This window comes from Aulonocara stuartgranti (assembly GCF_965226115.1).
Source record: "Aulonocara stuartgranti genome assembly, chromosome: 3".
Taxonomy (NCBI): domain Eukaryota; kingdom Metazoa; phylum Chordata; class Actinopteri; order Cichliformes; family Cichlidae; genus Aulonocara; species Aulonocara stuartgranti.
In genome coordinates, this window is record NC_138941.1 from 43,298,874 (window position 1) to 43,326,203 (window position 27,330).

At 39.8% G+C, this 27,330-nt stretch overlaps 2 protein-coding genes and 1 long non-coding RNA gene across 4 annotated transcripts in view; all 3 read left to right on the forward strand.

The window, feature by feature from the left end:
- LOC309702803 (uncharacterized protein) overlaps positions 1–8,046 on the forward strand; it is a 31,625-nt gene extending 23,579 nt beyond the window's left edge. Inside the window, exons 5-7 of one of the 2 annotated variants that reach the window (XR_014275733.1) lie at positions 7,596–7,646; positions 7,731–7,809; positions 7,941–8,046. Coding sequence is in view for 1 of the 2 variants with exons in the window: in XM_082527436.1 (XP_082383562.1) it covers positions 7,596–7,646; positions 7,744–7,787 (95 nt within the window). In the remaining variant the exon portion in view is untranslated. The remainder of the gene's footprint in view (positions 1–7,595; positions 7,647–7,730; positions 7,810–7,940) is intronic. The other variant, XM_082527436.1, reaches the window with a different exon arrangement.
- LOC309703071 (Fc receptor-like protein 5) overlaps positions 1–27,330 on the forward strand; it is a 99,201-nt gene that overhangs the window by 47,045 nt on the left and 24,826 nt on the right. Inside the window, exons 5-6 of the mRNA XM_082527774.1 lie at positions 17,998–18,261; positions 18,384–18,662. Of these exons, the coding sequence (XP_082383900.1) occupies positions 17,998–18,261; positions 18,384–18,662 (543 nt within the window). The remainder of the gene's footprint in view (positions 1–17,997; positions 18,262–18,383; positions 18,663–27,330) is intronic.
- Positions 21,647–22,289, forward strand: LOC309702828. The gene is made up of 3 exons (XR_014275758.1): positions 21,647–21,702; positions 21,782–21,873; positions 22,248–22,289. It is a non-coding gene; the product is annotated as an uncharacterized lncRNA (long non-coding RNA).

Genomic DNA, 27,330 nt, shown 5'->3' on the forward strand with positions numbered 1-27,330 from the left:
GTTTCTATACATTAGTATTTATGAAGGGTATGTTGTGACGTACCTTCAAAATTACAGTGGTCCTTCGCTATGACGCGGTTCACCTTTCAACTCGCTGTTTAGCAGATTTGTTAGTGCAAGTTTGCACGTTTTTTTTTTTACATCACATTGTGTCCTGCGTCCTGATCGCTGCAGACGATCTCCTCCGTGCCGTCTCTGCTGCACAGTACACAATCGCTGCATCGATGGCTAGCAGTGTGACTCTGAAGTGCAGTCACACTGCTTTTTCCCCAACAAACACAACAATGTCGACGAAACGTTTACCACCATCAAAAAAATAAAATTGGCTACTTGATTTCACCTATCGCTGGTTATTTTTAGAACATAACACCCGCGATAAACGAGGGACCGCTGTTTACAAATACTGAGAAATATAGAATTTAAATCCTTTCTCTGTTCTGCTCTGAGGCGCGGGGGAAAAATATCGACAGGTCTATGAACAGCATCTACATACATATTCCGTAAATGCCCAAGACATCTCGAGAAATGTAAATCTCACCTCGATTCATCAATTTGGTTGACTTGTTTTGGAAAAAGCGGCAGTAAACAAGGAGCGAATATAACACCGGAAACGAAGCGCCCTACAGGAGTTTCCCCACCGGAAGTAGCATATGCTAATGTGGACATAGTCTATTACTCCCAGCTGTGCTCTCCTTCTGTGTCTCATTCCCTTCATTATACTGCAGCTCTGTTACCATGTTGAGACAGAAATCAGAGAAAATTTGAAATGTCTTAAACTGAGAGGAAAGAAAAAACAATATAAAGAAAATATTTGTGTAGATTTTGTTTTGTTGGAATTTGAGTCACTTGAAGAAATCTTTTAAAATTTAGGATATTTTACATTTACATTGTATCAGGTGTATATTTTCTTACCTGCTTTTTCATAACAGCATATAGACCCAGGGCCATATCCATTTACCCAGAGTCACTAACTGAAAATCTTCAGATCTGTTTTAGGTATGATTGATTGTTTTTATGCAATTTTAATGAATCATCTGCATATTTATATAATTTTCCTCCTTTTTCATAACATCAGATAAACCCAGGGCCACACTGACAGCAGGAACTACAATCATACCAGTAGGGGGCAGTGTGACACTGACCTGCTCTGTGCAGAGCTCTGATGGATGGAAATATGAGTGGTTCAGACGAACCCAAACAACCTATGAAGGTAAAATCAGAGATCAACAAAACAGAGATATCAGAGTATCTGAAGGAGGAATCTACAGCTGCAGAGGAACAAGAGGAAACCCAGGTTACTACACTGATAGAAGTGATGATGTCACCATTGAGATAACCTGTGAGTTCAGTCATTTAGTTTGAAATATACATTCACTCATGATTATCAAACATACAATGTGAAGTTTTCTGTGTTGATTTCATGTTTCTGTTTGTAACTCAACTGTTAATATGTGTAAACAGTTTCCAATAAAGTTGTTGTAAAACAACGACCCAACTGGCCTCAGATATTCATAGGTGAGACGATCACTCTGACATGTGAGGTGCAGGAAGGAGGTGAAACCACTGAGTGGGAGTATGAATGGAGAGCACCCAGCACACCCACACAGTGGACACACAATAATGATGTGACATTCAGAGTTTCTGAGTCCAGCAGTGGAGACTACATGTGTAAGAGTCGACGCAGAGATGACTCATATTCTTCAACAGAGTGGAGTGAAGCCTTCACATTGTCAGCATCAAGTAAGTCATGTTTGTTGTGTGATCTCCATTTGACAAATGTCATCATGGTCAGCACAGGATGAATTCAATGGTCTACAAAGCATGTTACATTGTTAGTCAGACAAAGAGCTGCAGCTGATAGTAGCCTCATTGTAGACAGTTTGTCACCACTTTGTGTCACGAACTTTCAGCTGGTATAGAGACGCCAATGCTGACCTGCTGCTCCATCACCTGAGGACAATAATGACACAAACAGGATACAAATATAGTTCTTCAAACTTCCTCAACAAATGAAAACAAATATGAAACTTCTTTAAAAAAAGAATAAAAGTCATTCAATCATCTCATCATTGAACTCATTGATTTGCATGTTAGCCTCAAAGTGATTTTATGAAAGCAAATCAAACTCATTCCAACTTCTTCCTGAAAAAGTCTCATATGTACAGATAACGACTTTGTGGAGAAAAGTGTGTTTATGTTCATTCTTTAAAAATAAGTTTCTGTCTGTGATTCAGCTGTTTTACACTCACTTTATTTAAAAACAAAACAAACAAACAAACAAACAAAACAAACAAACAAACACAGGTAAACAACAGAAGCTCAGATGTCCCAGTTTTACTGCTGGGCTCAGATCACTAACAGTTAACAGTTCACCCATCTCTGCATAAATAAAAGAATTAAAACAAATAATGTGTTATAATTTTAAAAATTGTACAAATACATGAAAGTGATGAACGTCAGCTTAACATTTTATTTTGCTGTTGTAGTAGCTGTGTACAACATTTAAAATGAAATGTTAAATGATAGAAAATAACTTCCAGTCAGCTTTTGTGTGTGAACTTGATTTTTTCAAATAACTTTTTAATAATATTTGTAGTAAGACGACTTTAAAAACACACACATACTTCTCTTTCAAACACTCTCCTCCCACTCCGACAGAAAGTAAAGAAGTTGTTCACGGCACTGTAACTATTAAAGCAGTAATGACCAGAAAACAGAGATGAGGCATTCAAACTATTTTTGATTTGAAAAAAAAAAAACTTTTCTAGGAGTCGAAGTCTCACATGCAGAAAAATTACACATTGTTTTCTAAATTGGTCAATGTTTAGTAAGTAGAGTCATAGTTCATTTAACCTGGAAATAGAAACAGTTTGTAAAAATGTGTTTTTATTAGTACATGTTGAGATATTTGACATGTTTAGATAGTCTCACTCTTAAAGTTCATCATAAATATTTGTGAGTCAACATTTTAGTGACATTGAATTCAGAGTTAAGAGATGAAAGATTGAGAGAAAATCTTTGTTGAACAGATGAACCCCGTCCTGTCCTCACTGTGTCTCCATCATGGCTGAGTCCTGGAGCCTCAGTAACTCTGAACTGTGAGGTTGAACATGCGTCTGCAGGATGGAGCTTCTACTGGTATAAAGCTGTTCCTGATCTATCAGAGAAATCCTCCAGTTATGAGCTGCTACCTGATGGCAGTGGGACTGCACAGGACTCCTACATCATTCATGGACAGACACACACAGCAGGATATGTGTGCAGAGCTGGAAGAGGAGACCCAGAGTATCACACTGATCACAGTCAACCAAAGTTTGTCTGGTCTGCAGGTCAGTTTGATTCTGTCTATCTTTTTTCAAGTAATGCAACAGCAAAAAAGTGTAAATTGATGTTTGTTTTTTTCTTGGAGGGGGGGGGGGGGGGGGGTAGCATTGAAGGTGAAAATTATACGAACACTGCGTCTTTTAGCACTGACCTTTAAACATTAAAGCAAAAGAATATGTTCACTGTGATATGTTGATCCTAACATCTGTGAGCTTTGTCTCTTCACTGCATGTTGTTTCCAGATGTTCATTCAGCAGCGTCTCTCACAGTGAGTCCTGACAGAGTGCAACACTTCACCTCTGACTCTGTCTCACTGACCTGTGAGGGAAACTTCACTGAGTGGAGAGTGAGGAAGTTCTCTGAGGACGGCCGACTCTCTGACTGTAGGAGAATGACTGGATCCACATGTGACATCAACACATCAAAGTCAGATACTGCAGTGTACTGGTGTGAGTCTGGATCAGGAGAGTTCAGCAGTGCAGTCAACATCACTGTACAGAGTATGTTATTATACATTTACTACTTGGATTTGGATGATTTAGATGTCACATGAACATTTGTTCCAGCTTTGCTGTATGTGAAGTAATTTCATGTGGGAAAAATAAAACACATACAGCAGTTTTTAAACACAGAAGATCAGATCTTCATGATGAACATTTGTACAATCTGTTCTTATTATTGTTTGTCAGCTTTTTCTCAAAGTGTGCAGCAGCTGATGTGACTGAAACAATTGTGTGTGATTGTGTCACAGATGATGGTGATGGTCCTATCCTGGTGAGTCCTGTTCATCCTGTGACTGAGGGAGCTTCTGTTAGTCTGAGCTGCAGTTTGAGAACACAAAAAATACTTTCCAATGTGTTTTTCTATCACAATGACAAACTTATTCAAAATGATCCCAGAGGGGAGCTGAAGATCTCTGCAGTGTCAAAGTCTGATGAAGGTTTCTACAAGTGTCAGTACTCAGGAAGAGAGTCAGCACAGAGCTGGATGTCAGTTGAAGGTGAGCAGGATCAAAAGATTTGATGGATTTTTCTAAACCAATGACTGAGAAGGAACATTAGATTGTCTGATTTAAGTCTCAAAGTCACTTGGCTCTATTTTATAAATGCATTTATTCATAAGATTATAATTTATTAATAATTAATTTCTGTTTTGTGTTACAGTAACCATGTCAGGAGCTGACAGCTCTTCATCTCCTGTGTGGTTGATTGTTGGACTGGTTTGTGGAGTCTCTCTCATTATTTTTCTCCATTTGACAAATGTCATCATGGTCAGCACAGGATGAATTCAATGGTCTACAAAGCATGTTACATTGTTAGTCAGACAAAGAGCTGCAGCTGATAGTAGCCTCATTGTAGACAGTTTGTCACCACTTTGTGTCATGAACTTTCAGCTGGTATAGAGACGCCAATGCTGACCTGCTGCTCCATCACCTGAGGACAATAATGACACAAACAGGATACAAATATAGTTCTTCAAACTCCCTCAACAAATGAAAACAAATATGAAACTTCTTTAAAAAAATATAAAAGTAATTCAATCATCTCATCAAATACTGGCGTAGATTAAAATTAATCTGAAGCACACACACACGAGTGGGTTTGATAGAAAGGTTTTTGATTTTATTTCTATTGAACTCATTGATTTGCATGTTAGCCTCAAAGTGATTTTATGAAAGCAAATCAAACTCATTCCAACTTCTTCCTGAAAAAGTCTCATATGTACAGATAACGACTTTGTGGAGAAAAGTGTGTTTATGTTCATTCTTTAAAAATAAGTTTCTGTCTGTGATTCAGCTGTTTTTCACTCACTTTATTTGAAAACAAAACAAACAAACAAACAAACAAACAAACACAGGTAAACAACAGAAGCTCAGATGTCCCAGTTTTACTGCTGGGCTCAGATCACTAACAGTTAACAGTTCACCCATCTCTGCATAAATAAAAGAATTAAAACAAATAATGTGCTATAATTTTAAAAATTGTACAAATACATGAAAGTGATGAACGTCAGCTTAACATTTTATTTTGCTGTTGTAGTAGCTGTGTACAACATTTAAAATGAAATGTTAAATGATAGAAAATAACTTCCAGTCAGCTTTTGTGTGTGAACTTGATTTTTTCAAATAACTTTTTAATAATATTTGTAGTAAGACGACTTTAAAAACACACACATACTTCTCTTTCAAACACTCTCCTCCCACTCCGACAGAAAGTAAAGAAGTTGTTCACGGCACTGTAACTATTAAAGCAGTAATGACCAGAAAACAGAGATGAGGCACTCAAACTATTTTTGATTTGAAAAAAAAAAAAACTTTTCTAGGCAGTCGAAGTCTCACATGCAGAAAAATTACACATTGTTTTCTAAATTGGTCAATGTTTAGTAAGTAGAGTCATAGTTCATTTAACCTGGAAATAGAAACAGTTTGTAAAAATGTGTTTTTATTAGTACATGTTGAGATATTTGACATGTTTAGATAGTCTCACTCTTAAAGTTCATCATAAATATTTGTGAGTCAACATTTTAGCGACATTGAATTCAGAGTGAAGAGACGAAACATTGAGAGAAAATCTTTGTTGAACAGATGAACCCCGTCCTGTCCTCACTGTGTCTCCATCATGGCTGAGTCCTGGAGCCTCAGTAACTCTGAACTGTGAGGTTGAACATCCGTCTGCAGGATGGAGCTTCTACTGGTATAAAGCTGTTCCTGATCTATCAGAGAAATCCTCCAGTTATGAGCTGCTACCTGATGGCAATGGGACTGCACAGGACTCCTACATCATTCATGGACAGACACACACAGCAGGATATGTGTGCAGAGCTGGAAGAGGAGACCCAGAGTATCACACTGATCACAGTCGACCAAAGTTTGTCTGGTCTGCAGGTCAGATTGAGGAATTTTAATCTTCATGTTGATGATTTGAAAGTCTGTAAATCTGGCTGCATAACTAGCAGGACTCCTGTGACCCTCACAGAAGTCAAACTTATATTTTCACTGTGATATTTTAATCCTAACATCTGTGAGCTTTGTCTCTTCACTGCATGTTGTTTCCAGATGTTCATTCAGCAGCGTCTCTCACAGTGAGTCCTGACAGAGTGCAACACTTCACCTCTGACTCTGTCTCACTGACCTGTGAGGGAAACTTCACTGAGTGGAGAGTGAGGAAGTTCTCTGAGGACGGCCGACTCTCTGACTGTAGGAGAATGACTGGATCCACATGTAACATCAACACATCAGAGTCAGATACTGCAGTGTACTGGTGTGAGTCTGGATCAGGAGAGTTCAGCAGTGCAGTCAACATCACTGTACAGAGTATGTTATTATACATTTACTTCTTGGATTTGGATGATTTAGACGTCACATGAACTTTTGTTCCAGCTTTGCTGTATGTGAAGTCATTTCATGTGGGAAAAATAAAACACATACAGCAGTTTTTAAACATAGAAGATCAGATGTTGATGATGAACATTTGTACAATCTGTTCTTATTATTGTTTGTCAGCTTTTTCTAAAAGTGTGCAGCAGCTGATGTGACTGAAACAATTGTGTGTGATTGTGTCGCAGATGATGGTAATGGTCCTATCCTGGTGAGTCCTGTTCATCCTGTGACTGAGGGAGCTTCTGTTAGTCTGAGCTGCAGTTTAAGAACACAAAAAATACTTTCCAATGTGTTTTTCTATCACAATGACAAACTTATTCAAAATGATCCCCGAGGGGAGCTGAAGATCTCTGCAGTGTCAAAGTCTGATGAAGGTTTCTACAAGTGTCAGTACTCAGGAAGAGAGTCAGCACAGAGCTGGATGTCAGTTAAAGGTGAGCAGGATCAAAACATTTGATGTGATTTATTGTAGATGAATTCTTCCCCCGTGTCCTGCAAATGTGTACGTTTGTTTAAGGATTTAGTTTTTTCATCAATAATGTTCAACATTGCTGTTTTATAAATTTTTTAATTAAGTACTTTGTGAATTTAGTTCAGCTTAATTTTTTTAAGCTAAATCATTTATTAAAAATGAAATGTTCTTATTTACAGCTGCTGTGTCCACACCTGAGAGCTCTTCATTTTCTCTTCTGATGATCTTTAGATTAATTCTTGGATTCATATTTATTTTCCTTCCACTCATTTTGTTTGGCTGCAGATGGTCCAAAGGTCAGAACTATATTTTTTTCTTCTTCTTCATATATATATATATCTTTAAAGACACAGATCATAAATAAAGTGGAAACAAGTTAGTATCACAGACATGAGGTGACTGATTTTCTCTGACCTGCAGGTGATCGTTGTGTCTATGAGACAGTCAGAAGATGTGAAAACACTGAAAATGGTAAAGTTTACACTTTCATTAATATAGAGCTTGTGGAAGCTGGATGATTATACAATAACTGTGTTTAACATTAAAGTCAATCAGATTATTATTTCAGGTCCAGCAGAAGGTGATTACACCAATGTCACATCTGAGATTTAGCTCAGAGTCATTAACAAGACAAGTGAGTGCACAAAATGTGAGATTTGAAATGCAAAATATACATTGGTAATTATTCTCACTGATAATAAATGCATTTGTGGACAAAACAGATGGAGTTTGTTTTGAAATGCTTTCATTTGATCACCTCAACAGGGCAACGTGGTGACCCAGAGGAGAGCTCTGACTACAATGATGTCAATCCAAATTCAGCCACAGCTGTAAAATCTTAACAGCAGCTCTTTAGCTGTTTTTCTCTTTAAAGTTTCTTAAATGTGGGCGATTGTGGCTCAAGAGTTGGGAGTTCGCCTTGTAATTGGAAGGTTGCCGGTTCGAGCCCCGGCTTGGACAGTCTCGGTCGTTGTGTCCTTGCGCAAGACACTTCACCCGTTGCCTACTGGTGGTGGTCAGAGGGCCCGGTGGCGCCAGTTTTCGGCAGCCTCGCCTCTGTCAGTGCGCCCCAGGGTGGCTGTGGCTACAATGTAGCTTGCCATCACCAGTGTGTGAATGGGTGGATGACTGGATATGTAAAGCGCTTTGGGGTCCTTAGGGACTAGTAAAGTGCTATACAAATACAGACCATTACCATTTAAATACTTGAAACCACTTTGAGTGAAAAAGAGAAGATTTTGAATTCAAAGCAATGATCCTGATAGTCTGAGTTTATATTGTCTTCAGAAAGAATCACTCAGTGTGTTTTGCTTGTTTCTCTCCCTTTAGAAAATAATTTTAATGGACTTTAATGTTCTGTAGGTCTGTTTTTTTTAACTGTTTCTTTTATTTGTAATATATATTATAAAGTCTTTCTGGAAGCACTTTGTAACTTTGTTAATAAAAGTGATATAAATAAAGTGTGTTGTTGTTGTTGTTGTGTGTCAGACTGAGAGTACATGTTACAGCTGTTCAGTGTTGTGAATCCACTGAAAGAGAGCTTTTATTTAAAGACACTCATTGTCATTTCAAACAGCTTCAAACCCTCCAACATGATCTATCAACATAATGAGAAGTAACAACTGCTCTGACATTATGCTCAGCAGCCTTTTTACTAACTTAATTGAATCACAGGTGGAGGTGATTCTGTGTGGAGTTTGCATCTGTGTGTGTTTCCTCCATGAACTCCAGCTTCCTCCCAGTGTCCACTGTCCCTCTGTGACCCTAAACTGGAGACATTGTTACAGAAATGGATGAATGTGTTTCATGTTTTTCTGTGACTTGTGCTGCTTTTGTGCTACGTTTGCAGTCTTCATGTGGTCCTCTTACATTTCATGGCAGCACTTCCATCATGTGTCACTGTTCACACGGTTTGGTCACATCAGCAGCAACAAACTCATCTGAAGAGTGTTTTATCAGAGCAGTTGCACACCAGAGCAGGTTTGTTTTCTGTAGGTGATGTTTGTGTCTTTTATGACGCTTACAGTTTAATGTGCATCAAATAATTGTGGTGCTTTTAAAAATGCAACATTTTCTACGAAATAATATCACACAACACTTCTTTGTTCCTCTAAGTAAACTGTGATGCTTACATGTGTATTAAAATGTCATTTCTAACTGCAATATGTTGTTTATTAATCATCTGAAAATGACTCATGATTTGTATCTGAGCCCCAGAAAAGTGGAGAGAAGAGAAAAATGTTTTGTTCAGTAAATAACTTGACAACTACATGCTGTAATGGTCAAATATAAATATAAAGTATTTCCTTAGTTGAAGGCATAAAAAGTGTCAGGTTGATAGGTTTGTAGCATAAACCTATTCGCTGGAACGTTCAAGACAATTCAACCACACAGCGAAAAGCATTGAACACCAAGCAGGCAAAGTTCTTTATGTTTCTCGTGCACGGGAGAGAACTGGACAAACGCCGTTACTTCGCTTGATCCCAGTCGCTCTCGTCTGCTCCCCCCGTAACACTGCTCTTTATTGAGGTTACATGAGTATGCATAGGTTCATTAACATATGACGTATGCATACAAACAAAGAGCACCTTGTCTGTGCGTTGTGTAAGTATGTGTGTGTGTGTGTGTGTGTGTGTGTGTGGGGGGGGGGGGGGGGGGGGGGGGTGTGTCAAGATGTGACCCCATAAACGACTTCCCCAAACCTGCTGGTCTGGAAGTCCAGAGTCTATTAAGAGTCTATTAAGAGTCTATTAAGTGAAGGAGGACAGAGTGTCACATTTTGACAGAGTATCAGTGAATCCTTACAGAATGGTTATGATTGGACTGTGTGAGCACCAACATCACTGTGCAGTTTGTTTGTACCTCTTCACAGCAGTTTGATTCATCAAGAGAAAGCATCGACCCCTCTGTGACATTAAAAGGTGGCCATGAGTATAAAATGAAGGCGTGTGTATTAGAGGAGGTAAAACATGTTTTTGATGTCTGTGAGAAATTCAGGGCTCACAAATGAACATTAATATGGCAACTTTTTCTTAAAATGGTGTAATAACAAGAGTGATCAGTAGGAGGCAGTGGAGTGATCATTACTGGAGCCTCTGTGTTTCCTTCCCATTAACTCTTTTGAACTGAGCTCAGCAGCTACAAACTACAGTCAGCTGTCCACCTCAAACATATCAGCTCGTTTCTTGTTCAGAAGTTTACACAAAATTAAATCATATCCCATCATGCATCTGTGGTTATTTGCTGAATATGCTCAGTGCTCTTGAATCCACAGTGTCTGTCATGTGTTGTGTGGATATATATAACACTATGTGCAGAAATTTTGCATTTTGCTAACTGTATGTGAAATAAATTGATTTCAGTTAGTCCTCATCTCAACACCTGGTTATTATCACAGGATGGAGGCCCTAAACCACACACTCACACAACATTAATATTCAGTGTCATGTTGCTGATCTGAGATCAGCTGACAACATGCAAACATGGAAAACCTGAAGCAACAGAACAGGATCAATGAGCAGCTGTGACATCGACTGAGTCAGAAACAACATGAACTCAGAGATTTGTTGTTTGTAGATTTATATTAATTATCCTCGTTCTGTTGTTGTGTGGCTAAAGGGTGAAACGTTTCTTGATAATTAGCTGAAAGTGATTCATAATTTCTAATATTGTGACACAACATGTGTGATATTATCTTATGTTGTGTTGAGACTTTTTCTTGTGGACAAATCTTTTTTTAATGGAAAAATAAACACCACACTTAATTCTTTTGCTCTTTCCTATTCTGCTGATAACCACCTGGCCTTCCTGATCCCCGCCCCTCTGCTTCCTCCTCCTAATCTGCTGGTTAACTTGGTGGTTTGGACATCGTACATTGTATTTGTTTTTGCCTCCAGGTGGAGAAAAATGTAGATTTTTTTGATAAATGCAAAACTTTTGCCAGACCTGAAAATATATACAGTGATCTGTTTTATTTAAGAAGCAATGAGCAGTAAAAATACAAGATTAAACCATAAATAAGACAATACAGAATAACATCTTTGTTCCTCTGAACAGACTGTGATGTCTACATGTGTGTAAAGACTGTTGTTGGTTAAGTCTTTTCTCCAACAGGTTTATTTTTATCTGCTGAAAGTCAGATACCCTTATAAGAGGAAATGCAGCCTGTGGTTTGTTTTCTTTAAAGTCAACACAGCACAGTGGAAATGTGCAGGTATGACAATGTGTGAAAACAGGTTAAAAGTAGCTTTATTGTGGTGATGACACATGCTGGACTAAAGAATAAATAAAGCATGTGGGCATCAAGAGAAACGGTGAAAAGCTTGTTTCTCACGCTCATGTCTTTAAGAGTCTCTGCATGGACGTGCTGTAAATGTTCATTTATCTCTGAAATAAATAAAATCATCCATCACTCTCTCTGTCCACAACATCATATACAGACATGTTTTCTTCTTACTGCAACTTCCAAACAGGCCAGTTCCTCACAGTATAACACAAAACTCCAAAGTATAATCACTGCTTTGTAACCAGCAGAGGAGCCAGTAAATCATCTAAACCTACTGATACTAATGTGTCTGTTTGGCTGCTGTTACAGAAATGGTTCCTACACCTGTGATGATGACGTCAGTGTTTGACTCCAAACTGTCTGCTGGACTCTGCAGTATCACAGAGTCCACAAGTTTTTAGGCCTTTTTAGACTTTATATCTTGAAGCATTACAATATTAAAATATTGATAAGTACTGAAACTTCTGCACTTAACTTTTACATATAACATGAAAATAAGCTAAAAACAGGAAGTTACATTTTAATGTATTTTATCTTTCTAAAAGAAAAGTGGTGGGATGAAAAAAACACACCTGCTGTGAAAGATAGCCTGAGTTACAAACTGAGACACACTACATGCTCATGTGGAGGGACTAGCCAATCACAACTCAACCGCTCTTTAAAGTATTCACTGTTCTGTCCTTTTGGACTGAATGTGGGTGGAGCCTATAGTAGCTGTCATAGTGTGAAAGATAACCTAGACAGGTTATAGAGAGACAGACAACCATTCATGTTCACATTCACACCTGCAGGCAACAACCTGAATCACCAGTTAACATAATAATATATGACTTTGGACTGTGAGAGGAAGCCAGAGTACCCAGAGAGAACCCAGACAGACAACCAGAGTTGGAGTTGTCCCTTAAGAGGGTCATGAATCCACTATTAATTATGTGTGTCATGACATGAGACAAGGTGTGAAAAGTGGGTCATTGTGCTGCATTCCAGATACCTCCGAACTTGGATGTTGGAAATCGGGCGTGGCATCACTCCCGAGTTGCAGAAAAAGACAGGAAACACAGGATTTGTGTTGGTTCTTGGCAAGTTAGAGCAATGCAGGTATGATAGTAGTGCAGTATGATGCTTGTTGTTGTGACTAATCAGTGTTCAAACATAATCATGGCTCATTCAAGGAGTTAAAAATACACAACAGTGTAAAGTTTTTTGTCAGGTGGCCGGTGCGTGGTGTAAGAGTAAGAGCAGATGTTCGAGACAGGAATGAACAAAAACTGAGACGTTTACTTTAGGTTGGACCAACAATATAAATGAAGATCGAAAGGAAACTAGAACGATGTTAACAGTAAATTAAACTGGAGAGAACTAACACTAGAGACAGTGAACGTGAAACTTAAATGTCACCAACATCAATGACATGAATGCCTGAGATGTGACTCGTGATGAACAGAAACATGGCCCATGGTGAAAAGATGACCTGCCAATGAACGAATGAAAACTCACACCACACGAGGGTGACGAGGGAAGTGGAAACACAGCTGGAAGCAAAACTAAACACAGAACGTGATATTGTCAAAATAAAACAGGAAATATGCAGACTAAGAAACACAGACCTGAGACTCAGACCAGGGAAGAAACAGACATGGAAGCAGAAACGGGAGTTTGGAAAAAATGACATAACAGGATGCAGAGCGAGGGACAGAGAGATCTGTGTTATTTAGTGCGTTTATTGAGTGGATGTTTGGTTTCTTCAGTGTTGAGGTCCAACACCTCGCTGCGTATGTCATGACAGGACACTGCACAAATCACATAAAAGTCTCTGAGAATAAAACATAATTATGAGCTGGTAAATATGTCACCTGACCTGAAACAACAGAAGGTAAGAAGCAAACACAAGAAGCAAGCCTGCATGTTTGCAGTGGACAGGAAATGTGAACACGTCACACAACTGCTGTGGTCAAAGCTACAGGAGCTGTTTGAGGTTTGTATAAAAGGAAAGGAAGCACAGAGAGGCCACAGTCAGAAGAAACACTCTGGTCTTATCTGTATTAAATGCAGCTTCTCTTTTTATTATTGATGTAAAGTCAAAGTGTTTGAGATCAGCTGAGGATCAGAGTGCAGCAGGGCTGGATGTGAGGATGGGGCACTCTTTGCTCTGCATGACGGGGTTATTGTGTAAGTACATTTGTGACATTGTTTGAATGGCACTGATTAATGAAAGTGTTCCTCATGTGTGAGAATTAGAGTGTATCACTGGTTTGAAGTGTTTATGTGAGAGTTTGAACAAAGCATATTTGTGATGTTTATGATAGTTACAGACAAATGTTGGCTGGTTCCTTGGTTCAGTTTAGTCTGAGTATCGTGTTGGATACATCGCTGCTTGTTGCACTTGACTCATTGTCATTGTCTTTAAGGTCATATATTAATACATTTTAAATTAAACTTTTATAACATTTTTTATAACTATAAGTTTAAAATGTTTTCTCATGTGTCAAACGTACTTTTTATGCACAGAGAAAGAAAGATACTCTTAAACTCTTAAAACTAATGTCCTAATTTAGTTTGTTTTGTTTGATTTTCTGTCAGTTTGATCCTAATAATGTTTAATCTTTACTTCATTACTCTCTTCTACGTTAATGCCGATGCTGAGACATGGTTATTTTTCTCTCCTTTTTGATGCTCAATAAATAATTAGACTTTTATTTTTACTTTTTAATGTTAACAAAAGACAATCAGATTTTAGAAATTCAAACATCTGCAGTGAAATGTCAGAGACAGAAAATATCAGAGTAGTTTTATTATCATAGAGATTAGATCTAGAGTAGGGTTAGATATCTACACTGTGTTGTTAATCAATACTAAAACAGAATGAAGATACTCATTTGCATCAGTGTTGATATCCATAGTGTTGTCTTGGCTTCCTCCAGCTGAGGCACAATTTGATGCATAAAGGAGCCATCGCACGCCAGATTTACGCTCTCGCATGTGTGCATTGTTGACCTTTGAAGTGTTTTTTGTGCTTCTTCCTTTCCTGCTGTATTTCGCTGCACTTGCCAACCAATGAACATTCAGCAGACGCTGACATCATCAACTTCAAACAGTGTGCAGTCAGGACCTTAGAGGATGCACGAAAGCATGTGTTGGGTGGGTGAAAGTCCCTCCCCCTCTCTGTCCCAATGAAAAGTCTACACAGACGACACTTTTGCAGGACTCTGCTCTCGAAGCTGAATCCTGCTTCTGTGAATCAGCTGCGCTTTGATAGTTTGGAGGGACACATAGTGCCACCTGCTGCAGAGATATTATTAAATAGTGATTAAAAATCTTTAAATAATATCAAACTTAAAACATTAAAATGTAACACTGCTGTAAAAAAGGATAAGATATGAATGCTGTAGAAACTCATTAATCTGATGATGTAGCACACAGAGCAGTAAAATAAACATTTTTATTCCTGTTAACTATTTTATCATTGAGTCCAGTCTCAGTGCTGCTGTTGATTTCTGAGGCTCTGAAACTTTAAACTGGAAACATGTAAACCTTAGAGGTTACAGTCCCACAGCCTAAACAAGGAAACATGGAAATCACTGTAGTTTGTTTGGAGATCAAAGTGAAATTAATATGATTTGATTGATTTGGTTCTGCCAAATTCTGTCCCTACCATCTGAATGTTGGAGCAGAAACTGAGACTCATCAGACCACTGTGTGGTTACAGGACGCTAAAAACAATGTCTTTCGCTATTAATACAATTATAACAGTTATAGCTACCTACAAGGCAACACCTCTTCCAGCTGTCTTAGGGTGAGAGACGGAGCACAGACAGGTTACATCAGGGGTTGAAAACACCTTTAATTAGTTCCAGCAGTGTCTGCTTGCAGGTAGAGGGAGTTTGGTTTTACTCTGTAGATATATTTATTGATATTTACTCTCCTTTATTCATACATCTGTGTGCTTGAGGTTTGGAAATATTTATTAAAATTATAAATAGCCTTTGAAATAATGTAAGACAAATGTTTGATAATACTTACAGTTTATGACAAAGATGATGATGATGATGATGATGATGATGATGATGATGATGATGATGATGATTATTATTATTATTATTTTTATTTTTTTTTATTTGAATAATATTTAAATAAAATAAATGTTTTTCACATTTAAAACAAGTCTTGGACTTGTGTTCTCCTCATTTCCTCTTTAACCCTCAGTCAGCTCACATATGTGTAATGAAACTTACTGTCTGTCTGTTATTGGTCAGTTTAGTCTGTGTGTTAAAGGCCTTTTCATAAAAACCTTGTTAAGTTGTTATTTCTGTGTAAAAGGAAGGAAGCAGAGAGAAGTTTTAAAACCTCTTTGTTTCCTTCACAGCTCTTTGGTATCTGCTGTGCTGCTGCTTCACTCTCTCTCTTTACAGAAAGTTGTAGAAGTTTTCAGACGTGTCACTGCTGGATGTGAGGATGGGAGCCACTTTGCTCTGTGAGCTGGGCCTATTCTGTGAGTTCATCACTGACTTCTATTGTTTGATTCATACTGATCCATAAACATGTTTTAGTAAGAAGAACAGAGCATCAGTCGTTTGTACCATTGCAGGTCATGTGATCAGAGGACTCTCATGTTTGTTACCAACGTGGTTGTTTGTAGACTGGATTAGATTTTAGTGCACTGACTCAGATCAGAGTGGAGCTGCTTTAGTTTATCTAACAAAGGTTTGTTTCTCCATCAGTGATAATTTGATGCTTTTGACATCCTAATATAAAATGTAACCAATCATAGTAGACACTGATTAAATATACAACGGCAGTGATTAAAGCCAGTGCTAGATTTAAACAGCCTTTTAATGCAGACTAACAGTAAACTGCTTCCTTAGTCAAGGTATAAAAGAGTACTACACTGATCCTACTCCTTACTAAATGAAAATTGCTTCCTAAAGGAAGATTAGAGCTCGTCCAGCCATAAATAGAGATTTAAAAACAACAAAAACAAAAAACCTCCCAGTAGGCAGGTTTAACTTCAGCTTAATGGTGTTTACTGTTGAAGACACGTACATTATTTCCACCTTATATTATATATCACCTTCTAGAGAAATTCTTGTTGAGAGAAGTGACCCATTGCAATTTGTCAATGACATAAATTTTTGAGATGTCATTGATCTCAAAAATACATTTTGAGATAAGTACTGAAAAGTCAAATACATAAAGGAAATACTGGGGAGATCATTTCCCTGTTGGAAGCCAGTCGTTCACCTGTTGCCCAAAGAGGATGGACTGTACCGTTATTAGGACACTAATGTTTTGTTATCACCATGTTTGTTTGTAGACTGGATTCTATTTTAGTGCACTGACTCAGATCATAGTAGATGTAAATCTCCAAGTGTTTTAAGGAGCTTGGTAAGAAAGCGACTGCACTTTAAACCCTGGTGGGATTGTTCCTTAAGAAGGTCATTAACTCACCATTGATCAAGAAATGAGACACATCATTACCAACAGTGTTTTATTTATGTTACATTTCAAATCTAACATCAACAAAACACTCACATGATTTGAGTGTCTTTAGTTTGATAATGTCTGAAGTTTCTGTCTTTATTGTAGTGCTCTGTACGCTCGTCTGCAGTGGACACGCTCAAGGTGACTGAACAGTTTTCACTTTTTCTATTTCTTCCTTTTTATTTAGCAAAGATTATTCTCAACCTGTATGACTCTACATAAATAAAGTATTAATAATCAATCAACATTCTGCCTTGAGCATAAAGTGTTTCAGATTGTCTGTTGTCTGATTGTCTGTTTGTGTTGGATTCTAGTTGCTGTGCTAACTATTGAACCCAACTGGTCCAGTTATTTCATTGGAGAGTTTGTTACCTTCAAGTGTGAAATGAATGAAGGAAGAGACACTGACTGGTATTACAAAATCAAGAAGGATGGTCGAGACTATGCCCCCTACAGTTCACACAAAGACTACACATTCAAAATTAGCTCGACAGGCCACAGTGGTGAATATCAGTGCTCTGGTAGCTGGAAGGAGTCACATTATATAAAGAACAGTAATACTGTCTTTATAACTGTATTAGGTAAGTCCTCAGTGATTAATACTGTGATGATTCCTGTTAAAATACTCATCTGAATTATAAAAAATATGTGTTTAATAAATGTTTCATTGAAAGTATTGTATTTCTTATGTGTTGGAACTTTAGCAAAGATCCTTGCATTTTACCTAACTTTGTGTTTCCTTCAAAGGTGAACTGCATTAGTTTACATTCAGTGTGAATTAGTCAGGCCTGAGAATGGACAAATGTTTATACTGTGCTTATTTAGAGATCTACAACCTGAATTACTGCAGCTCTGTCGCCATGTTGAGACAGAAATCAGAAAAATTTAAAGTGACTTAAACTGTAGAAAAAAAAATATATATATAATGAAGACATTTGTAGATTTTATTTGGGGGGGGGGGGGGGGGGGGGTGATTTAAAAAAAGGATTTTTTTAAACCTTTTATACATTTATATTGTATCAGGTGTGCATTATGTTCTCTTCTTTTTCATATCTGCAGATAAACCCAGGGCCACACTGACAGCAGAAACAACAATCATACCAGTAGGGGGCAGTGTGACACTGACCTGCTCTGTGCAGAGCTCTGATGGATGGAAATATGAGTGGTTCAGACGAACCCAAACAACCTCTGAAGGTAAAATCAGAGATCAACAAAACAGAGATATCAGAGTATCTCAAGGAGGAATCTACCGCTGCAGAGGAACAAGAGGAAACCCAGCTTACTACACTTATATAAGTGATGATGTAACCATTGAGAAAACCAGTGAGTTCAGTAATTTAGTTTGAAATATACATTCACTCATGATTATCAAACATACAATGTGAAGTTTTCTGTGTTGATTTCATGTTTCTGTTTGTATCTCAACTGTTAATATGTGTAAACAGTTTCCAATAAAGTTGTTGTAAAACAACAACCCAACTGGCCTCAGATATTCAGAGGTGAGACGATCACTCTGACATGTGAGCTGCAGGAAGGAGGTGAAACCACTGAGTGGGAGTATGAATGGAGAGGACGCGGGACACCCACACAGTGGACACACAATAATGATGTGACATTCAGAGTTTCTGAGTCCAGCGGTGGAGACTACATGTGTAAGAGTCGACGCAGAGATGACTCATATTCTTCAACAGAGTGGAGTGAAGCCTTCACATTGTCAGCATCAAGTAAGTCATGTTTGTTGTGTGATCTCCATTTGACAAATGTCATCATGGTCAGCACAGGATGAATTCAATGGTCTACAAAGCATGTTACATTGTTAGTCAGACAAAGAGCTGCAGCTGATAGTAGCCTCATTGTAGACAGTTTGTCACCACTTTGTGTCACGAACTTTCAGCTGGTATAGAGACGCCAATGCTGACCTGCTGCTCCATCACCTGAGGACAATAATGACACAAACAGGATACAAATATAGTTCTTCAAACTTCCTCAACAAATGAAAACAAATATGAAACTTCTTTAAAAAAAGAATAAAAGTCATTCAATCATCTCATCATTGAACTCATTGATTTGCATGTTAGCCTCAAAGTGATTTTATGAAAGCAAATCAAACTCATTCCAACTTCTTCCTGAAAAAGTCTCATATGTACAGATAACGACTTTGTGGAGAAAAGTGTGTTTATGTTCATTCTTTAAAAATAAGTTTCTGTCTGTGATTCAGCTGTTTTACACTCACTTTATTTAAAAACAAAACAAACAAACAAACAAACAAAACAAACAAACAAACACAGGTAAACAACAGAAGCTCAGATGTCCCAGTTTTACTGCTGGGCTCAGATCACTAACAGTTAACAGTTCACCCATCTCTGCATAAATAAAAGAATTAAAACAAATAATGTGTTATAATTTTAAAAATTGTACAAATACATGAAAGTGATGAACGTCAGCTTAACATTTTATTTTGCTGTTGTAGTAGCTGTGTACAACATTTAAAATGAAATGTTAAATGATAGAAAATAACTTCCAGTCAGCTTTTGTGTGTGAACTTGATTTTTTCAAATAACTTTTTAATAATATTTGTAGTAAGACGACTTTAAAAACACACACATACTTCTCTTTCAAACACTCTCCTCCCACTCCGACAGAAAGTAAAGAAGTTGTTCACGGCACTGTAACTATTAAAGCAGTAATGACCAGAAAACAGAGATGAGGCATTCAAACTATTTTTGATTTGAAAAAAAAAAAACTTTTCTAGGAGTCGAAGTCTCACATGCAGAAAAATTACACATTGTTTTCTAAATTGGTCAATGTTTAGTAAGTAGAGTCATAGTTCATTTAACCTGGAAATAGAAACAGTTTGTAAAAATGTGTTTTTATTAGTACATGTTGAGATATTTGACATGTTTAGATAGTCTCACTCTTAAAGTTCATCATAAATATTTGTGAGTCAACATTTTAGTGACATTGAATTCAGAGTTAAGAGATGAAAGATTGAGAGAAAATCTTTGTTGAACAGATGAACCCCGTCCTGTCCTCACTGTGTCTCCATCATGGCTGAGTCCTGGAGCCTCAGTAACTCTGAACTGTGAGGTTGAACATGCGTCTGCAGGATGGAGCTTCTACTGGTATAAAGCTGTTCCTGATCTATCAGAGAAATCCTCCAGTTATGAGCTGCTACCTGATGGCAGTGGGACTGCACAGGACTCCTACATCATTCATGGACAGACACACACAGCAGGATATGTGTGCAGAGCTGGAAGAGGAGACCCAGAGTATCACACTGATCACAGTCAACCAAAGTTTGTCTGGTCTGCAGGTCAGTTTGATTCTGTCTATCTTTTTTCAAGTAATGCAACAGCAAAAAAGTGTAAATTGATGTTTGTTTTTTTCTTGGAGGGGGGGGGGGGGGGGGGTAGCATTGAAGGTGAAAATTATACGAACACTGCGTCTTTTAGCACTGACCTTTAAACATTAAAGCAAAAGAATATGTTCACTGTGATATGTTGATCCTAACATCTGTGAGCTTTGTCTCTTCACTGCATGTTGTTTCCAGATGTTCATTCAGCAGCGTCTCTCACAGTGAGTCCTGACAGAGTGCAACACTTCACCTCTGACTCTGTCTCACTGACCTGTGAGGGAAACTTCACTGAGTGGAGAGTGAGGAAGTTCTCTGAGGACGGCCGACTCTCTGACTGTAGGAGAATGACTGGATCCACATGTGACATCAACACATCAAAGTCAGATACTGCAGTGTACTGGTGTGAGTCTGGATCAGGAGAGTTCAGCAGTGCAGTCAACATCACTGTACAGAGTATGTTATTATACATTTACTACTTGGATTTGGATGATTTAGATGTCACATGAACATTTGTTCCAGCTTTGCTGTATGTGAAGTAATTTCATGTGGGAAAAATAAAACACATACAGCAGTTTTTAAACACAGAAGATCAGATCTTCATGATGAACATTTGTACAATCTGTTCTTATTATTGTTTGTCAGCTTTTTCTCAAAGTGTGCAGCAGCTGATGTGACTGAAACAATTGTGTGTGATTGTGTCACAGATGATGGTGATGGTCCTATCCTGGTGAGTCCTGTTCATCCTGTGACTGAGGGAGCTTCTGTTAGTCTGAGCTGCAGTTTGAGAACACAAAAAATACTTTCCAATGTGTTTTTCTATCACAATGACAAACTTATTCAAAATGATCCCAGAGGGGAGCTGAAGATCTCTGCAGTGTCAAAGTCTGATGAAGGTTTCTACAAGTGTCAGTACTCAGGAAGAGAGTCAGCACAGAGCTGGATGTCAGTTGAAGGTGAGCAGGATCAAAAGATTTGATGGATTTTTCTAAACCAATGACTGAGAAGGAACATTAGATTGTCTGATTTAAGTCTCAAAGTCACTTGGCTCTATTTTATAAATGCATTTATTCATAAGATTATAATTTATTAATAATTAATTTCTGTTTTGTGTTACAGTAACCATGTCAGGAGCTGACAGCTCTTCATCTCCTGTGTGGTTGATTGTTGGACTGGTTTGTGGAGTCTCTCTCATTATTTTTCTCCTGCTCTTGTTGTGTCGCTGCAGACAGTCCAAGTGTAAGAGCCTCTTCTTTTCATGCTGTATTAGAGAGTTTATTTACTACACACACTTTAATTATTCACACATATACATGTTTTCTGATCTCATGACACAAAATAAATGTGGAGCAATTCACATGACAAACATGTGTAATAACATTTGTCTCTTTCACAGGTTCCTGCTTCACCAGGTTGGTAAAATACTTTTAATTATCATTTTAAACAAACATCAGTTACTTTTGAGTTTATTGTGTTTATTTCCTGTTTCAGGTCGATCCAGTCTGAGAGTCACAGTCCGGGCTCCTCCACAAATCATGGAGTCAACCAGGATGAAACTCATGAACACAACTCTGTTCATCCTGGTCAGCACTTAAACCGATCTTTATTATCATTATTAATATTGACTTTTCATTCAGTCTCCATTAACAGGAACATTTCTTAGGTTCAGTTTGTGCTCAGCAGCTTCTCAAAGAACATTTATCAAAATCCAGCTGGACAAACATCCAAATAACCAACTGACTACATGCACAAAAGATCAGAAACAAACAGGATTTTACAACCTGATTTTATCTTTAACTCGACTGAAAGAATCCACAAATGTTATTGTTTCATATCAGAACAATACAAACAGTAACACCATGATGGGTTCATGCTCTAAAAATATCTGACAGTCCTGGATTTGAAAACAACTAATGAAATTGAATATGATGTGTTTACAAACATTCTTACATTTCAGGTGCAGATGAACCGCGAGATGTCACATACTCTCTTATTAAACTTCAAAACTTTGGAAAGAAGAGTGAGTACACAAAACACTCGGTGTAGAAAGTTTTTTAAGTGTTTAAAATGTTTTAATTATTTTCATGTATCTGATCATCTTCACAGAGAAGCATCATAAAGCAGAGCAGAGTGCTGTTTACTCTGAGGTGAAGACAGGAGCTGCAGGTACAGTCACAACAGTCTCATTCAGTGTTTGTACTTGAATGTGTCATCACATCGTTATATTGCAGGTAATTATAGGTCAACATGGAGTTTAGTTATTCACTGACCAAGCTTAGCTACTACATACGACCACTACACATCAGCAGACTGAATCTTATACACATCGAGGGCCGTTCAGAGTTTAGTGTAAGTTTGTCTGCTTCATATACAGAATGATATTGTTATTGTACAGTATGGTATTGTCCATCTATATGTCCCCCAACTAAACAGTTTCTCTCATGTTTTTACTCTGTAATGTTCTTGTCATCATATCTGTGCTGAACAAATGTGTCCTGAGCTCTGACGTCTCTTTTAGAGGACAGTCTGATGTATGCTGAGGTCAAACAGCCCAAAAAAGAAAAAGCCAAGAAAAACAAAGGTGAGCAAAGTCTGCCATCATCTCCACTGAATATTGTTCATCATGTTTATCTGCTCTTACAATGTAAATCTGTTTGTTTTAATATTTATATTTAGGTATTCACAAGTATTCATTACTTGGATTATAAAATCTATCTTACTCTTTACATTAGTGGAGACATCCAGTTTCCTCCTGGTTAATGATATTATTGTTTTCAATGATCTTCTCTTCATTCACAGGAAAATCAAGTCCTGCAGCTGATGCAGCAGTTTATTCTGAAGTCACATCAGGAAGCTCTCTCAGTAATTCTGCTGCCATGCAGGCTGATTTATTCTTCACATTGTTAAATGTCTTCAGCTCATAATATCTTTACATGTTGGAAATCACTTTGTCTTTTTGTGCTTGTCTTACAGGTCAGTGAGGAGAGCTGTAGCAGCAAGAAGAAGCTTTTTATGAAGCCACTCTTGCTCCTCTGCTGCCCAAATATCAGACATGCTCAGCTTTATGTACAGTTACAATATTACATCATAATATCATATAATTCAGTATAAACCAAATGGAGGTGTATTCATATTCAATATTCATGCTCTTTATCTTCTGTTACTTTTACAAAACAAATTGTAATAAACCTTGACTGTATCTAACATGTTCCAACAGCAGTGAGAAATATGTGATGTTTAGTATCTGACAGCACAATTTACAGTCAGTGTTTGCAGTGTAAATACTGATATGGGCACCAACAAATACTTTAACTGTATTTGTTTACATTATATAAATAAGAATTATATCATAGGCAGTGAATACATTTGAATGTATTTCATGTATATTTTTGTGTTTCTGATCATTTTTTGCATCTTTTAGTTAGAAGGTAGAAATAAAATCTTTTGACATTTAAACATTTCATGTTTATGTTTGATTTTTGTTTCCTGTATGAAATTATCCACAAACTAATCAGATCATCTCGCTATGTGCTGATAGTTAAATGAAAAGATAACTTGTACATGGGCTAAATCTCATATGACAGATTGCATGGAGACAGAACATCACAGAGAATTAAAGCTCTGCATCAATCACGGTCAGCACGACTCAGAGAAGTAGCAGTATTATAATTCATTAATACGAGACAAACATCAGAGCTAAAAATCCAAACGGTTCTGTCGAAACCAAGACAGAAACAAAACGTCTCTTTGACCCTGCATAGTCTGATTGTTTAGTCACAGTGAGGAGGAGGCACAGGTCAGTCAGGTGTAAACTTAACCAGCTGGGTTGAGCCTGGTTTGCATTTTTCTGCAAAATCAGCATGACGGTGATAAACAGTGCTGATCATATCCTCTAATACAGGGTGACCATAATTTGATTTACAAAAAAGAGGACACTTGCGCCAGTCATGAAGAACCTTTATAATACTGTTTACATGAAGAAAACATATTTAAACAATAACATCTCTGTGCAGTTAATGAATGGTGAAATAAAAAATGTCATATTGTGGAGGTAAACACAGACGACACGAGAGCTCTCGATAAACACTGCTCGTTTATTACTCATCACCACAGAACTGAACACTTTCCCTCCAAAACACAGCAACAACACTTCCTGAGAACTGGGTGTGAGTGGAGCCCTCCAGTGGTCCACCACACATGCCCCCCCCGAACACCCAGTAGGGTCATCCCCTAGTCCAGAACCCTTGCTTTGATTAAACGTCCAGAACGGCTGAACCGGGGAGGTGGAGAGCTGGCGGAGGGGAAACGAGCCTGAGGGCCAGGCTGGCATGGGCGGTCAGGAAAAACTGAAGATAGCTTGGGCCCCGCCAGGTGGGGGGCGCTCCCAGAGGAAGAAGCAGGGTTGTCCAGTCCAGTGGAAGGCGGGCGGCCACGGCGGGGGGCCTGAGCCGGCACCACCTCGTCATCCAGAAGCACATGTGCTGGTTTAAGTCTGTCAATAGAAACAGCCTCCTGCCGACCCCCAAAATCCAAAAGGAAATGCTTCCGGCCCGGTTGAATAACCCGAAAGGGGCCGTCATACAGTGGACGCAGCGGAGGCCTATGAGCGTCATGCCTGACAAAAACAAACTGCGAAGAGTCCAACGACCTCGGAACAAAGGTGTCGGGCACACAATGGTGCACTGGGCCAGGAAGAGAAAACGAGTCTCTTGGGGGACGGGGAGACAGCACAGAGGGAGCAAAGCACGGGGGTGGGCTCTCAGGCAAGAATTCCCCGGGGACCCGGAGGGGTTGACCAAGGACAAGTTCAGCCGGGGAAACCCCAAGGTCTTCTTTAACCGCGCAGCGCAACCCCAGTAAAACCCATGGAAGGCGGTCAACCCAGTTGCCATCTGTGAGAGAAGCACGGAACGCGGCCTTAAGCGACCGGTGGAAACGTTCGCACATCCCGTTGGCCTGCGGGTGGTACGAAGTGGTTCGGTGGACCTTGACCCCCAGGCCGTCAGCCATGGCAGACCAAAGCTCGGAAACGAACTGGGGGCCCCTGTCTGAGGTAATGTCGGCGGGGGGACCGAAACGCGAAACCCACGTTGACAAAAATGCCCTGGCCACTGCTGCTGCTGTAGTGGACGCCAGAGGCACTGCCTCAGGCCAGCGGGTTGTGCGGTCCACTACAGTCAAAAGGTGCGTGAAACCTTGTGACTGCGGCAGAGGACCAACCAGATCCACATGCACATGATCAAAACGCCTCCCTGGAACGCGGAAGGATTCGAGGGGCGCCTGTGTGTGCCTATGGATCTTAGCGCGTTGGCATGGGATGCACGCGGCTGCCCAGTCTTTCACCGATTTACGAAGGCCCGGCCAAACAAACCTAGAGCTGACCAGCTTGACCGAGGCCCGGACGCCTGGATGAGAGAGGGCGTGTACGGAGTCGAAAACGCGACGACGCCACGAAAGGGGAACTACAGGGCGTGGACGGCTGGTGGAAATATCGCAAAGCAGGCTAGGCCCGCCGTTCCACACGGGTCTGTCCTCCAGTACAAGGTCCGTTTGCGCAGACCGAAGGGCAAGGACGTCCGGGTCGGCCTGTTGGTCCGCGGCCATAGCCTCAAAGTCTATGCCAACATAAACAGGAGAAACCAGCACGCGGGATAGACAGTCAGCCACGCAGTTGGACTTACAAGCCACGTGCTGAATGTCAGTTGTGAATTCGGAAATGGCTGCCAACTGGCGCTGCTGGCGCCCGCTCCAGGGATCGGAGACCTTGGACATCATGAATGTCAAAGGTTTATGATCGACGTACGCGGTGAAGCTCCGACCCTCGAGAAAAAAACGAAAATGCCGCGTGGTGAGGTGTAGGGCCAGCAACTCCCTGTCAAAAACGCTATATTTGCGCTCACTGTCTCTAAGCGTGCGACTAAAAAAAGCGAGCGGTTGCCAGACACCGGAGACCCGCTGTTCTAACACTGCGCCCACTGCCACGTCCGACGCGTCGGAGGTCAACGCAATCTCCGCCGACGGAAATGGATGGGCCAGCAGAGCGGCGTTTGCCAGCGCGGTCTTGGCCCCAGAAAATGCCTGGATGCGTTCAGGGAGCCAATCAATCGGGTCCTTAGCTGTTTTACCCTTCAAGGCAGCATAGAGAGGCTGCAGCAGGTGCGCAGCTCTGGGGAGAAAGCGGTTGTAGAAATTGACCATCCCCAAGAACTCCTGCAGCGCTTTAACGGACGCAGGACGCGGAAAAGCCGAAACGGCCCGGACCTTGTCTGGCAACGGAACCACACCGTCGGCGGAAATGCGGTGGCCGTGTGCCGCCAAGCGCTGGAAAACCTGATGCAGATGGGACGCGTGCTGACTTTCAGAGCAGCTGGCCACCAATATATCGTCAAGGTACACGAAGACGAAAGGCAGCCCGTGCAAAACAGAGTCCATCAACCGCTGAAAAGTCTGGGCGGCGCCTTTCAGGCCGAACGGCATGCGCAAAAATTCAAACAGGCCGAAAGGGGTAATAATGGCAGTTTTGGGGACGTCTTCGGCGCGCACGGGAACCTGGTGATACCCCCGCACCAAGTCAATTTTAGAAAAAATCGAGGTGCCGGCGAGGTGGGCGGAAAAATCCTGGATGTGGGGAATGGGGTAACGGTCATTCTCCGTGACATTATTCAAACGGCGAAAATCCCCACACGGGCGCCACCGACCGTCTGACTTGGGCACCATGTGTAGCGGAGAAGCCCAGGCACTATTCGAGCGCTGCACTATGCCGAGGCGCTCCATTGCGGCAAACTCTTCCCGAGCGACGGAGAGTTTCGCGGGGTCGAGGCGGCGCGCGCATGCGAACACTGGGGGACCGACCGTCGGAATATAATGTTCAACCCCGTGCTTCGTTGCCGTATTCGAGAAATTAGGAACAGTCAGTGAAGGGAACTCCAAGAGCAAACGCTGAAAAACATTCCCTGAAGTCACTAAATTAGCCCGATTCAGGGGCTCGATGGCGCGAGTGAAACAGGGCATTGAAGAAAAAGACAGTGCGTCGATTAAGC